Source organism: Diceros bicornis, chromosome X, assembly GCF_020826845.1.
Source record: "Diceros bicornis minor isolate mBicDic1 chromosome X, mDicBic1.mat.cur, whole genome shotgun sequence".
NCBI lineage: Eukaryota > Metazoa > Chordata > Mammalia > Perissodactyla > Rhinocerotidae > Diceros > Diceros bicornis.
This window is the reverse complement of record NC_080781.1, coordinates 5,123,657-5,139,525: the sequence shown is the minus strand read 5'-3', so window position 1 is coordinate 5,139,525 and position 15,869 is coordinate 5,123,657. Positions and strand designations below refer to the sequence as shown.

The 15,869-nt window shown below is 41.8% G+C and overlaps 1 protein-coding gene across 1 annotated transcript in view; it reads right to left on the bottom strand.

Moving 5' to 3' along the window:
• STS (steroid sulfatase) overlaps positions 1-15,869 on the bottom strand; it is a 105,619-nt gene that overhangs the window by 58,730 nt on the left and 31,020 nt on the right. The window contains exon 6 of the mRNA XM_058535391.1: positions 6,347-6,483. Within this exon, the coding sequence (XP_058391374.1) occupies positions 6,347-6,483 (137 nt within the window). The remainder of the gene's footprint in view (positions 1-6,346; positions 6,484-15,869) is intronic.

The following is a 15,869-nucleotide window of genomic DNA, read 5'->3' as shown; positions in this document are numbered from 1 at the left end:
CATTCTGCTTTGGTGGCCTGGGTTCGGGTTCCCGGGTGTGGACCTACACCACTCATCTGTTAATGGCCACGATGGGGTGGCAGCTCACATACAAAAAAAAAAAAAAAAAGAGGAAGATTGGCAGCAGATGTTAGCTCAGGGCGAATCTTCCTCAGCAAAAAAACAAGAAGAAAACAAAACGAAGAATTCACTCCATATATAACTTTTGCTGCAGAAGACTGCTTGCTTTCCTTCTGAAGCATAAGAGTTTTATGACAGAACACTTCTACGTTCTGGTTCAGATCACATAAAAGCGCATCCCCAGCACAGTTCACCGTGACACACACCATAGCTGCAAAGTGACTGTGAGTCGTGTGTTATGAGCATTTCTCTCATCACATAGCCTTCATGTTACTGAGGAGACAGACAGGGCTTTGCTGTACAGAGCTGGAAGCCCGCATGCTTTAGTGGGCATGAATTACCTCCCTTCCTCCCTGAAACCTGTTAAAAACCTGGAACTTGGGCTGGTGACTAACCACTGAAATAATTTCCAAGCCTCAATTTTGAGTGAGTGTTTGATAAACTGGAAACTCAGTTAATGAACATGTGGTCCATAATGGCTCTACATTCCTCTCTGTAAAGTGGACCATTATCCTTCCACACTCCCCGCCCACCCATAAACCTCTGCTCTGAAAGCGAAGGAAGGTAATCAGCCCTAGCAATCACAGGACGGCCGAGCTTGCCCTCCTGGGCCTGTGTGCTGTCACAATGAAGGTGCCAGCTGAACGCCCTGCCTTCCCAGTTCCTTGATCTGCTCCACACAAGGAATTTGCCTTCTAGTCCTTCATTCATTGTCCTAAATGCATGTCACGGGTCTGTGAACACTCGGAATTGTTCTACCTCTGAATGTAAACACCTTCACACCTTATTCTGGCCTTTCACCACCTTTCCTACAATCTTGCTTGGACTTCCAATCCATCACCCTAAGCCACCAGCCCCTTCTTTCCTCATTCTCCTCCCAGAGTCTGCCACCTCCTTCAGTTGTTCTCTTGCTCATCACCCAAACTCCCATGCCCACTCGTCTTTTGTGACACTCCCCGGCAAAATTTCAATCATCAGTCAACTCAATGATCTTTCTCTCTGCCCCAGCACTGGACTGAAAATTGCACAATTCCACACACTGATGCCAACCCCTGACTCTTGGTCTCCCTCCAAGCAAAGCTGAGCTCAGACTCAGTCCAGTAAGTCGTTCCTCTGCCCAAGTTCCTCCACGCTTCTTGAAAGGGACAGCCAACCTCGCCGACCCCCAGTTCCTCAAACATCACTCGCTCTGCAAGCCACTACAGTCCTCAAGTTGATAGTAACTAAATCCACTGGTCCCTTTTCACCCCTTCTTTAAATGATGCCTCAGATGTCCTAGCTGGTGTTGATCCCCCTTCTTTGAAATGCTCTTCACCCCTGAATTCCATGACCTCACTTCTCCTAGTCTTTCTTCTGTCTCTGGTGGCTCTTTCATTTTTCTTTCGGGGATTCTTCCTGTTTTGCCCTTCCTTTGAATGTTCTGGTGGGCCTTCCATTTTCAGTATGCATCAGAAGTGAGCACATTATTTTCATGTTTTAAAGAAGGTCCCATTTATCAAGAATAAGAGCGTTCAAAAAATTCGACATAGAAAATTGACATATTGAATCCCAAGAGAAATACACAGCCTTATGGCTCAGATTACATTCTATAGGGAACAAAAGAATGAAAGAATGAAAAAGAGAATATTGGCATTGCTTTTTTACGTCCTGCAGCATTAGTTTTCCAGGAATAGAAACATGGAGGTTGATTTCTAAACTTTTACCCTGGATTTAGATGGAGATAAATCTTGAGTCACAAGTTGCTCAAACACTTTTAATATTCTAGCAAAGCAATCTTATCCAATCCCACAGTTGGACCACATATGTAACAGAAGCCATGCTTTCCTAGCCATTTCAGCACCTTGGATAGGGCCTTGCAACTATCAGGCACCTGGTCCCCATGATTTCACCTTTAAAAATTACTTGTTGAGCAGCTACCATGGGCCTGGTCTATAGCATTCTAAGAGTAGACATCTTCTACATAAAATCAACCAGAGTACTTTTGCCTAGGTAAACAAACCTATTAATGGAGGGACTATTTATCGCACAGTGCATTTCAGGCTCCCACAACTATTTTAGTCCAATGGTCTTAGAAAGAGTCCATTTTTAAATGGATAATCCATTAGACTCATATCCAATGAGCCAAACCCTAGTTAGAATTATACTGTATGTTTGCAATATCCAACTCTCCTCATTTGCAGAGTTTTCTTGTATTTCCTGAGGTTCTTGTGACTATTCTGACCTCTTGCTAAATGAGGCCCTCCAATTTATTCTCCATTCCTCAAGACAGATGTGATGTGTGGCCATTGATGCTATGTCGCCCATGCTTAACTATATGTCAGGCATGGAAAAGAGGAAGTCATTCTGTACCCTCCCCTCAGTTCATCTTCCATGAATCCATCCATTATTTTTCCTTCTTATTGGTTCTCTGTTTCATCCTGCACCCACAGAAGGTCCAGCGCCCCAGAGGGAAAGAAACCAAGAAGAGAAACTGAGGGTTGCCTTATCAGAGACAGCCACTAGGGGGTACCACATTACAGATCCTGAACAACCGGAAATCAAACTCCTGAAGACTTCAGGAGTCCCACTAGGATGGTTTGTGTTTCTTCCACTTAAGAAAAGGCTTACAGTTTTTGTTTGAAAGAAAGAATCCCACATAAGCCACCGGATCCCAACCCTTAGCAGTGGCAAGCATCTACATATATTTTTAATACGAAGGTCTGATTTGAAGCCAGAGATTTATTTTAGCATTCACCTTAATTGTTCTCGACTTGCATCTCTCTTTGTAGGATACAGAATTTGCTAGTCTGATCCTGAGCAAGCACTGATTTGTGATTCCTTCCTGTGGTTCTATTAATAGCACAGGGCTCTAAATAAATGCTGATTGCATGCAAAATTCCACCTGACAGACGAGCTGTGACCACTGCAAAGGTACCAGCCACAGATAAGATACCACTGGTGGGAACAACGTCCATCCCTCCACGTGCTCCCTCTACACCCCCCTCCACCCCTGACCCATTCATAGGACTCTGGTAAATGTCACTCCATTTCCAGAAAAACAGCTAGAATGACACGCCCCCAAAATCCTTGGTGAGCATTTGAAAACACCGAGATTTTACCCATTTGTTCCTCCCCAGTGCTCCGTTGTTCAGAATTAATAGGGATTGAAAATCAGACTTTGCACGATTGCCCAAAGGATTTGACTGTAAGTGTGTCTTGCTGAAAAGATGGGGCTGGCTGCATCCACTGGCCACAGGCGCCTGCCCTTCCCTTTTCCAAACTGCTCAGGTACGTTATTGCCACCTTGCTTGGGACATCCATTCCTCCATTTCTGCTCTGTGATATTATAAGATCTCCTGGAAGAATCTTAAATCCCTCAGTAGCCCCTAAATTCTCTTAAGCCAAGGGTCTTATCATTATTTCATCCTTCCCTCCCCCTCAAAAAATTAGGCACCCAGTCGGCATCCAATAAACGTGCCTAATGAATGAACTAGCTCTTTCCCTGTGATTCACTGTTGACTGTACACCACTACAGTACACCACTGCCTTTCTCATTGCATGGAAGGCAGTGGAATGAGGTAGTATAGACTTCAGGCTCTGGGCATTTGAATTCCTGCTCATCCCTGATTAATTCTGTAACCCGAGGCAAGTGTATTTAACTTTCTCCAAGCCTCGCTGCCTTCCCGGGACAATAAGAATGAGGACCATGTTACCTGCTGCATGGACTGTTGACAGCACAAAGGGAGGGAATGAATGTGAGGCCCGTCTGGGGCCAGGTGTGGGACATGCACTTAACAGGTGGTAGCTGTGACTATTAGAGTGTTGACCACCCCTCGAATGGCATAGCGGTATTAGAGTTCCCCCCCGTGTGGTTTTACTGCAAGGCCCCTTTCGTATACGTGTGGTCAGTCTTTCCTCAGTTATTATAACAACACAAGATAGAGCAATCCCACAGCTAAGGATAAGGCAGTAAACCGCGATGACATGGGCTGGAATTGGCCAAGATGGACAATTAAATAATAAAGGTTCTTTGTTACAAATATGCCTTTACAGGTACCTGGAGAAAGGGAAGAAAGCTATGCTCCATATAATCAGGCTGCCTCCAAAAATTTTGAAAGAAAACGCTCTGACTGACAGAGGTCTGCCCTCTCTGTTGAATTCTTTCTATCTCAGCTACCCCTTGTGCAGGGAGCATTTCTTTTTGAGCAAATATCCCCATTTTATCTTATTACATAATTATTCAGAATGCTACACCCTTCTGTGTAATAATGAAAGGCTCTTCTTGGAGGGAAGGAATGTTCCTCAAAACGCTCGGGCGTATTGGACTTATAATCACAGAAATATCCTGAGAAATTAATGTAGTGGCTTAGGGGAAGGATTTTATTTTTTGGCAAAAAAAGAAAGAACACAATTATCTATTAATATTATATCAGAATTGAATACAGATCTTGAAAATGGAAAAATACTCTCCATTCTACTCTAGAGGGACTCATAGTAGAAAAACATTGGAAGTTAGACTTTTTAATGAGTCAGTGTAGGTATATATGCCATTATAATTAAATAAAAATTAATCAATAAGGGTGATGATACCAGCATGAACTTGCTTGCTAGCCAACCAATGTCTTAGAGTTGTATAAGAAACCTATTACATTAAAATAGAGTGTTCTTTAAAGAGATAAACTATTCCTTTAGTTTCTGATTCACACTACAAAATAGTCTACTGATTTACACTACCACAGTGTGGAAAATGTAAATTGACTTACATGCAACACTTTGAAAGAAAAATAAAAGGAGGCAGGCTTGTATTGCTGTATGTAAAAGCTCTAAGTATAATGGATTTTTCTTATCAATCTCATTCGGGGGAATGCTCTGGTTTTGTTTTTCCTTGTGTTCACCATGTGTACTCACTTATATTATTTCACAGGATGACAGAGTGTTCAAGAAGAAAGAAACTTAGAACTGGCTTTGTCTGAATCCTTCATGTCAAGTTGATGGACCTGAGACCTGGAGATTGAAGACATCTCTCAAGTCTCCAGAGACAGTTGAAGAGGTAGAAGCTAGAATAAGGGTCTTGTTTTCTTGTTTCTTAAGATGGTACTCCTTCCATGATTTAAAAGACAAAACAAAACTTGTTCTTACGATCACCACACTAGGTGACCATCATCACATTCAATTTGCTGCTTAAAACAAACCAACCAAAAACACTCCGTGGCAATGTTCAAGTATTTCCAAAACACTTAGATTAAAAAGTTAAAAACTATTAATTTAGTCCACAGAAAAAAAGAAGAACAAGAAAGAGAGAAGGAAAAAAAAGGAAAAGAAAGCAAATATATGAAAAGCCTAAGCAACCTGGTTGACTGGTGACCTTTGGACAATTTTGTCCAATTTTGTCCAGATGGACCAACAATGTCATCTTGAGAGACGATATCACTAGAAAAGACAGGAAGTGAACGAGAAGTTCAGAGCCCACTGATTTTCCATCCTATTGCTAAACCGCTACTAAGACTTTCCCTCCACACTATGGAATCGACCCGAGACTGCTTAGCTGTGCAAAAGAAACTCGAGGAAAGCATGGCCACGACTACGTCATGTAGATGAGAAAGATTTATTGTTTAAAGACAGCCTCAATAAGAAGTCTTCTCAGTACCTCTGACAAAATGCCACATTCCTCAGGAAGAGGGTAATTTGCTGAGGAAGAAGGAGGGGAACAGAAGAACATAGGAATTTTGCAGTCCTCAGAGATGCAGCAGGAAGAACACAACCTCTAGAAGAAGGAAACACAATGGACTTTTGCAGCGATGATAAGAGCACCCATGGAAGACCCCTCGGCTGCTGCCTTGAGAGACTCTTCCAGATATCCCAAATCCACCACTTACCTAACTTTGCTAAAGACGAGGTGTTGCTCATATCTAATTGTTACTAGAAGAAGTGATGCTAAGGACTAACGCCTTGGCTCCTTTTCTCCATCAATGTCTTTGATCACCAGCCCACAGGCCCAGACTTTCCCTGGCAATGCATCCATCGACAACCTCAATCACGCACTTGGGGCTGAAGATGCCTTTTGTATTCTGTTTACCGTTCAGAATTAGTGTTTGTTTGGTTACCTTTCTCGGGAAAAAAACAAACAAACCATATTTGCTTTCTATAAAGGCATCAGGAACACAGGTAGAAATTCACAGGAAATAAGCTAGAAGGAGGAAAAGACTCAGCCACCTTTCAAGTATATATCAAAGATAAAGACACATACCAACACTCCAATCCATTTCCTCGGCAGCGTCCCCATAAGCGCCATGTTTACTTTTGCCGGCAAAGTCCTTGGAAGAGAAGAGGGCCGTGTGCACGTGAAGGTAAGACAGGACAAGCAGAAATGGTGTCTCGGCATTCCTGGGGCAAAAAAAAAAATCCCAAGAGAAATATAAACACATTTGCCACTGTTCTGATTAGGATCAAACTATTATTACACAATGCCATTTGAAAATTCAGAAAACACCGCAAAATGATGCCTAATATTGTACCTTTTATTCAGAGAAAGGGAAGTCTCCACAGTGTCTCTATGAAGCAACTCACTGTTACCCTCTACAGATTAGCAGACTGAAGTGCTACGTCCTTGAGACATTCTTTGATGACACAACTCAGGAAGAAATGTGGTGGAGACGGGCTGCTTTTTATCTTGAATTCTATTCTTCCCTTTCTATACAGCGATTAATAGGAAATCAAGCACCTTCAAAAGAGAATTCTCTTTGGAATACACACACACAGACACACACACACACATACACACTAATACCTAGTAAAGACAGAATCTTGAGTTGTCAATTTCTTATATCAACACCTTTCTATTGCCAATTCAACTCTGTGTTCTGCCATATTGCCCCCCTTCCACTATAGAACAAATCTCCCAAAATGAACACGCAGTTGTCAACACCGAAATCTTGGAGGTTAAATGGAACTTTCTTCGAACTAACCCAAATCTATAATCTGGAGAGTTTCATGTTATTGCAAAAGCATTTCTTAACTCAGAGTGCACCTAAACCGAGTCTCTTGTAATTGGTGAGAACACACAGATGCTCAAGGGTTATGAGTCACTGTCAACATGTGGCCCCTGTGACAACTGCTGTGAGCCCGGTTACTGTGGGAAGGTCAAGAGGTTCACGCCCAAGTCTCTGAAAGGGATCAATAAGTCACATCACTTCCTCTTCACATCTAGTTGACCTCTGAGAAATGCACTTAATTGCTGCATTTTGATTTCACATAATAGACTCAATATTTATCTTTGTCCAGGAAAGCGTTGGCAACTCCTTTCTGGCTAAAAGGGAGTACTGAGTGAGTGCCCTTTTGAAGGCTATTGGGGCACAAATGAAGGAGTGAGTGAATGAATGGATGGATGGACGAATGCAATTTCTAATAAAGCATTTGCTGCACTACCTAAGAATAATTTGTGTGCATTCCTTCTCCCACTAGACCTGGCATGTCATTTACATCTATGTGTTCCTGGCACCAGCACGGTGATTTGCAGGGTAGCTTAAGTACAGTAAACTTCTGTTAATGGATGAAATATTGCAACAGCTCTCTCAGCTTTGGCAGTTGCACCCAGCAGTCCAGTGAACTTAGGGAATGCATCAGTGCAACACGGTTTATGTAAAAGTTGCTCTAGAGTAGGTATTATTATATATATATATATATATGTCTCTGGGCTTCTAACCTAAGTCAGAAGTCTCGGTCATTTTGAAGGGATCATCCCCTTTGTTCAGCATCTTCGCCAACCAGCAAAAGTTTTTAAGAAATAATCTACTTAATTAAATCAACATTGCTTTTATATATTTACTTCATACCTTAACTCCTCAAGATAACCAAAAACATTTCAAATTTAGAATTGAGTATCACAATTATAATAACTTTACCTCTGATAAATAAGTGGATGCATACTTTCCTAAATGCATTTCTAATTTCCTAGCATGAATATAGTTTGGGTTCCTTCAGCCCACACAGCACCTCGTGGGTCAGCTCCTCAGATCTACAGGTTATCACTTTCCTTTTAAGGTCGCTCCTTGCATTGATTAACTCCTCATCTTTTGAGACAAAATAAACACACAACATCACACTTTGAGTGAGCCAGGCACCTCCTGTTCTCTGAAAACACATCAAATTCAGCAATTTACTGTTAATCATTTGTGTAGTGCTTTACAGCTCCAGTGCTTGGAGGTGAATTGTGTCACTTCTTTTTTTTTCCCAAGAGTATAAAATGAAGGAATTTTGTTATTATTTCATGTTTAAGAAAGCAAAAAAAAAAAAAAGTTTATAAGTGGCTTGTCCCATTTCTCCCATTAACTGGAATTAGAAGGCATGAGAACTAGAACCCATAATATCTGGTCCATACCTCTCACCATTACTACTCAGAAAGAAAACAACAGACATAAATGATCAGATGGAATCATTGGAGCTATCATCCTAGCTGAGGATCTACACATGTGGATGTCTACCAAGGCATTCAGGTATCCCTTTGGCTACTTCTAAGGGTAGATGCCCTTGAAGAACCTGGAAGAAGTGAAAATAAGCCATGATATATTATGGACTGTTGCCACACAGGGCAGCCTGTTAAGCCTCCATCCTAGTCACTCTGGGGGAAGTTTATTCACACCTGGACAAACTGCACCTCGTTCTCAAGAAGCAGATCATGGCCCTAAACACTGGCTTCGATTCCCCAAAATGAACATGAAATTATACTCTTTACACTCGTCCGTAAATAGACGGCTACATTATGTATGGGTACAATTTCACTCTCATCTGTTCTCCCATGTATTTTTGGATTTAAAGTTCAGGAAAATGGATGAGGAAGCGTAAAAAGTCAATCTTCCAAGCACGTATATGGTCATGGCTGGAAATACAGGAAGTAACTGACAGAATTTGCTGAGAATGAAGAGCTATTCCATTCTCAACAGCTTGAAAAAAAAAAGATGAAGAAGAATAAGGCAGCAATCAACATTTTTGGCAGGATCACGTGATCGGGACATTTTAAATGTGAGGTGAGCATGAAAAAATAAATGATCAAGTTGGCACAACAAGCAAATAAGGGAGCCCAAGATAAACGCCGTTCACAATGAGGGTAGTAAGAGCAGTCAAGTCGAAGACGCACCACCTGGGAGTTCAATCAAAGCCATGGAATGTGGCTTTTGTCTTGGAATGCAAAGGTCCCTCAGTGGAAGGTGTAAAGGCCATCAATACGTTTATTATAAAAATATGCATATTTATAGAATTCTTTTTCTATCATCTCCCTGCAAAGCACCAGTTTTCATTCAGTAGACTAAACAGCACAGATACCTGCCGAGGTCCTGGGTGTCCAAGCAGAGTGATCAGGTTTTATATACAAAAACAAACCCAGAAAATGTAGAAAAGCATACCCAGCTTGCAAAAACACCATACCATGAAGATTTACCATCCCGGAATAGAGGTATATTCAGCAATGGAATGTGGGCTAGACAGACACAAACCATCGGCTGCCCTTCACACCCCTGGGGGTGACTGACAGCTTGCTGGCAGGCGAAGGAATTCTCGTTTAGCAATATCCTTCAAGAGAGCAGGAAAGGCCACTTCAGTCCCAGCCAGGCTCGCTGAGGAAGCCTGGGTCTCCCTTGGTCTCTACGACCTTGAAAACTGAATGACACTTCAACGAGTAGGTGGGAGGGAGATTTCTCAATAGCAGCTTAACTCCTTTTTCATTAGCTGGAGCACTTCAGTAAGCAACTCTTTTGAAAATTCATTGCCACTGTCTTGCACGCTGTGTGAAAAGACAGAACTTTCAGCCGCTACATGCCTTCCCTCTATTTGTTAAAAATACAGAAGGCAGCTCTGCGCCTTCCCAGCAACCTGCAATCATTTCAATCTCAGAATCAAAAGATTTACATCCTATAAATGCGAGAGTGAAAGATCTAGGCAAGAAGATGGCTATGGTGTTATTTTTTTCTGTCTGCCACGGAGGTCTTGAATATAATATTTCTCAGCTGAGGGTTTGACCTTTATTATTCACCTGGTGTCCCAACTTGAGTCAGCGGAGGAAGTAATTGGAATGCAAATAGGAATATCTGTGGATTCTTTCTGAGAGCCCTCGGATGCTGGTGATTAGAGTATGGCATGAAGCAGATAATGGCCTCAATAGCCACCCAGTGGAGCTCGTGTGACCACCACTGTGTACAGCAGATAGATGTATACATCCCACTGTTCATTTCCTCCATCAACGCATTTCGCATCTACTGAAAGAACGTTCTGCTGACATGATACTAGGCACTAAAAATACAAAGGTGATCTGGACCGGACCCTGCCATCAGCAACCCACAGTCCAGACAAGAGCATTAATGATTGGTCTGAGCTGCTTTAGGGGCCATGACAGAGCGCATCAGATGATGGACACAGAGAAGGAGAACATATCTCAACCCGGCAGGGGTCAGAACTTGCTCCTGGAGAGAGGCCGATGGCAAAGGTTCACAAAGTGTGCCCGTGTATGTGAATGCTTTCCATAAGAACGTCGGGGTCTGAGCTATTCCCATGTACGATGTTCAGAGATAAGGAAATGGACAATGTCAGAGACATATCCTGGGAATTTACCTGGTGAGCTAAAAGCACGGTTTCTACGGCATGTGGCCCCACACTATTCATTCAATAATTCAGAATAAGTTTTTCAATAAAAACCCATACGCACGGAAAGATGCCCAGAAACATATCACGAACATGTCAGCTTTGCTGTATGTTGGGTTGGGGAAGGCAAGTGGTTAGGGTGGAGCAGTGAAGACCAGCAACAATTCTAACTTTCTAATTTATACATTTTTATGCTGCTTTAATTTTTTAAAGTTGCAGACGTTATTTTCATAACCATAGAAAAATGAAGATATATCTAAAAAGTAAAAACCAAGACACAAAAACTATGAAAGCCAGCTCCTCCCCACAAAAACATAAGTAGATGAAATAGACATCCAGGTCAATTTGCGTAACTAGACTTAAAATGCTGCCCTGACTTCAGTCTTGCCTGCATCCTTCTAGCTACGACAAGCATCCCAGCTTCCCTACATTGGCCTCATTTGTGGGGCTTCACACTGGTCTCTCTTTGTGAGAGGACGCCTTACGGACAGCCTTGCCTGTGGTTCTGTAATGTTACTTTAGATTACATGGCTTTTTACCCACTATGAAATAAACTGAGGATGCTAGACTAGGGACACCATCCATTATCACCCTCAACTCCCCAAGTCCATTCTGAACTTGCATTAAAGTGCCTGAGTTCATCCACGAGCCCCATGATAGAACAGGTGGAGGGAGGATGTTTTGATGCTTCTGGTTTTAAATTACCTGGCATTAATTCATTAAGTATCCTAACCCAGACAGTAGAAGATACTGAACTTCCAGATATTGAACTACTGGAAGAGAATGAGAATGGTCTGAATAATGATTTCTTTTGCTTCTGCTTATCCTCCACCTCCTCCTCCTCCTTCTTCTTCAAGTCCACCTGTGTTCTCTTTGGTCCCTGGCAAAGATTATAAGATTCATAACAAATTGACAAGAGGCACTGCCCATTCCCCGCAGTGGTAGAGTCTAGAAGCTTTCTATACCAAGACCCTTCCTCTCTGGAGGAGCTCCTGGATAGGTGGACACAAGAGTCTTCATAGGTTATCTCTGGGGACAATGCAGGTGAGCAGCAAATGGGGACCACCGAGCCTAAGGGTTCATCATTACTTGTTCTGGAAGCAGCTAGAGGAAGAGTGCCTGAGTGAGCAATGCAGACAGCTCAGGAGTGCCCTAAAAGGATGGGAGAGCATCCTCTTGGATGGACCCTCCAAGAAAAACAAACAAGATAGCCTATATCAATCCCATCAGAGTAAATCTGATCTGTTAGGAATACCTCTGTTATTATTTTGATGCACAATATAAAGATAGATTATCTATTCTTCAGGTTCACTCCCAGCCTGGAGACGGGGAGAGAAGGACAGGAGCAGAAGACCCTCATGCTTCACCAGAGAGAACCTGGGAAGAGACCATAACTGGTATCCATTCTAAGGCACGGAAAGCGTAGCAATTCATTCAACATTGGGACCAAGTGCTAAAAAAATGAGCTAGTATTTAAAAAATTGAGAAGTTTTCCTTTAAAAAAAATTCTCCTAAAATTGTTCCCCCTGCAAAAAATAGGTATTTCTGATTTCTCTTGAAGGTTGGGAAGTCAGCAGCTCTACCGTGCATTCCTGCAGGACAGCAGTTAGCTGGAGTCACCACTCTGAATGAGCTGGATCAAATCCAGTGCCCTTGGGCCCCACTCATCACTCATTTCCTCACCAACATGGACCCCTGTGTCTTTGTGCTTCAATGCCTGACATAGCAAAGCTCATGCTTCCTAACTCCAGTTTAGGTCATAATCCCAGGGCACAGAAGTGATTTCCGGGTTTGATGAAAAAAGGAAGGTCTGAGAGTCCTTTATCCACACTGCATAAAGTTGGGAATGCTGTGGACCTGGACCCAATATGGCGAAAGACAAGCATCCCTTCCATGACTGTATTCAGCTTGCAGCATTGGTTGGCCTGGGATAAGGGGCTCATCCAAAGAATCTCTCTGTTCCTAAATTGGTATCCTGTTGGCCCATGAAAATTAGAAACCAGTCAAGTGGTATCTACCTTTATTGAGCAAGGCAATTCTTTAATTATTTAACCTTCCCACTTCTGAACATGTGTGTGTCCCTGTCTACTGCCCTTAATCTTTAATCTGATTTACTTTTCTCACCGAGAATTAAAATCAATATCGCCTCTATTCCATTCTGCCTTAAACTCTTATTTAAGCTAATAAAATCATCCCATGATCCCTTTATTCAAAAGAAGCTTTGTGCAAAGTCACAGCTATTCATCATGGCCACTTACACCATGGCCCAGCTGGAAATGTGAAAGGCTGGGTTGGAGGTACCTTGTAAATGCATTTCAGGACTTTGTGTCCAATTGTGATGGCAGAAGAGGAGAAAAGGTCATATCTTCCAATGATACATTTATCAGCTGTCACAGATTTTAGGACATTCGGATTACACAAGCAATGCTTGTAGAGAGAAGTATTTATTTACTGTAAAACTAAAGACCACAGAAAATGGTAGAAGGGGCTGTTCCCCACGGCCCTCCACTAACGGCATAATCTTGCCATGTAGATGTTGTCTCCCCTGGTTCCTCACACTTTCCATAATTCTGATGTCATGGTGGCTTCCCTGTGGAGAACAGTCAGGGATCAGGGTTTGTTAAAGTCAGAAAAAGGAGATCTCACCACTCTGGGCAATCAGAAATTAAAAATAGAACTCTATGTCATTTCTAGATTTTGGATTTGTTTTCCAGTAGACCCATTGCTAAAGACATAAGAGATGTCCCATATTAGGCTTAACTGAAAATTATTAGCATTTATTTCACTTCCAATTATAGCCTCTTAAAATACACACACACATATATTGAATATGTTGATAAAACTTATATAAACTGGGGCCTGGAGAACAGAATACTCATGGTAAATTTCATATGAATTTATAAATCCAGTAACTGGATACCATAAACCACACACATTATGTGGGTGTCTACAAAGTCATCATGGTTCTTGGAAATTTCCTCTTCAAAGTGAACATGTGTGCATTTGCAGAGAAAAACAGAGTGGTTTCTTTCAACTGAAATGTTTTTCCCAGTAATGAGGCATTGTTCTCAGCGAATTCAAGGCGGAAAGGGGCCGACATGCCTGACTCTTCAAGCAGCAGAATGACCAAGGTTCACCTCTCTCTATTGAGGATGACGTGAAACGTGAATCTCGTTCTACCCACCGGCATCACACCTTTTTAAATGTAGCCTTGACTTGAACTAAAGAAAAACTACTTTGGGAATAAAATTAACTGGCTAAATTCACCCATCACCATGTAGCCTTTATTTTCTTTTCAGAATACCCAGATCCTTCTCCATCACCCTGGTAATGACTGTACTACTGACCTTAGAGCTTATATAAGAATTACCAGGATGCATTCTCCTTTTGGGGCATTAGACCTGGACTCTTACACTTGGAGAAGGGGTGTTGAGCCACCTGTTCCATTTCCTGGTCTTCTTCCAACTAATACGTACTTGGACCTTATCAGTAAGTTGACAGAGTAGATGGCAAAGCAAAGAAGGCACCAACCTCCTTATGGTCCACTCTACCCCTGGTGAGAGCCTCCCCTGAGATTTAGCTGTGGTTTTTAGTCCAGTCTCTACTATTAGCTGCAGGGCTTTCGCTATCACTCAAAACTTTTGATCCTCAAACTCCTCTGCGAGAAGACATCTCTTTACCCATCTTGCAAGGTCATTTTGTAGTGTGAAAGAGGTGATGAGTGTGAAATATGCCCAGGATGACATGTATATCCTGGTGCATAACTGGCAACCACTTGGCAAGTGTCAGTTACACTTGAACATGCCCCATGCTGTGCCACCATTCGCACTGTGCACCCAAGTTCGACCTGTTTCACTGAGCACTGAAAATAAAGGCAAAGGGAGAAAGCTGTGGTAATTGCAGGATCCGTCATTCAGGTGCATAAGGAGGGTTGGGGATCTCTAAAAATCTGCATTCATTTCTCCCTGTAAAAGCAACAAGGACTTCTTGCTAATTGAAGTGTATTAGGGATGACCTGTCTCTTGAATTACCACACAGCTTTTAACATGTGGTCAGCTAATTATCTAGCTCTTCAACAGTAGAAGCATCTTCCCAAGATAAACTTTATTTCTAAAAGTGTAAATTAGGGTGAGGGATTAGGGTGCATGGTTACATATTCCAAACCATCACTCTCCTCAGCTTGGAAATCCATGCTTGTAATCTCAGGGCACGTCCCAAATTTGTCTAGGCAGACCTCATTTGAGAGCATCTCAAACCAATGAAGTATCTTTGCTTCCCGCCCCCGTCATTGAGATCTTCATATCTCAAGTTAGCATCTCGAGAACAAGCCCTTGAGTATAAACCATTTCAGCAACAAGGCTTAGAAAGAGAATATAAATTTTAGAAATAAGAGTTTAAATCATTTTCCTCATTGCCTTTGACATACGAACTGAGGGGGAGCTGTGTACTCAAAAATTGTTTTTCATGTTAATACATCGAAATAAGGCACCAGTTTCAACTGGGAAAGTTCGAATTCAAAAGTATCTGAATAAATTTCACAAACATTGTCATTGCTTTGATGAGGGTTCCCTTCTCCTGCTTCTAACTAACTCTAAATCCATTTCTCACAAAGGTGGTAAAACCCGCCTAAATTATTCAGGATATTCTGGTGACAAACTAATACATACAAATGTGTCTTCAGATCGTTGAAAAACATTTTTTATAAATATGGTGGTCTCACCATTGTTCTGATCCTTGGGTGGCATATTAATAGCAATTCTCTCAAGATTCTTGGATTTCACATTCAGCGAATCAGATATCTAATATAACGCAGGAGGACAATTTTACCTAATGCCTTAAATGTTTGTACCTTCAGATAATGTATGTAAGAAGCTTTTAGTGAATAGCATTGTGGTATACAAATGCTAGTATTTTCACTAACATTGACCATGCATGCATTGTTCCAATGTGGGCAACAGCCATTTACGCTGGAATCATCTATTTTGAAGAATAAACCCTTTCATTATAACTCAGTAACCATAATCATAACCTCCAACTATGGTGTTGCTAGAACACCTTAAAGCTCTAGTTCTGGAAGAAAATTGCAGAATCCTCAATATAATCAAGACAAATCGGTTGGGCTACAATATCCTTATGATAAT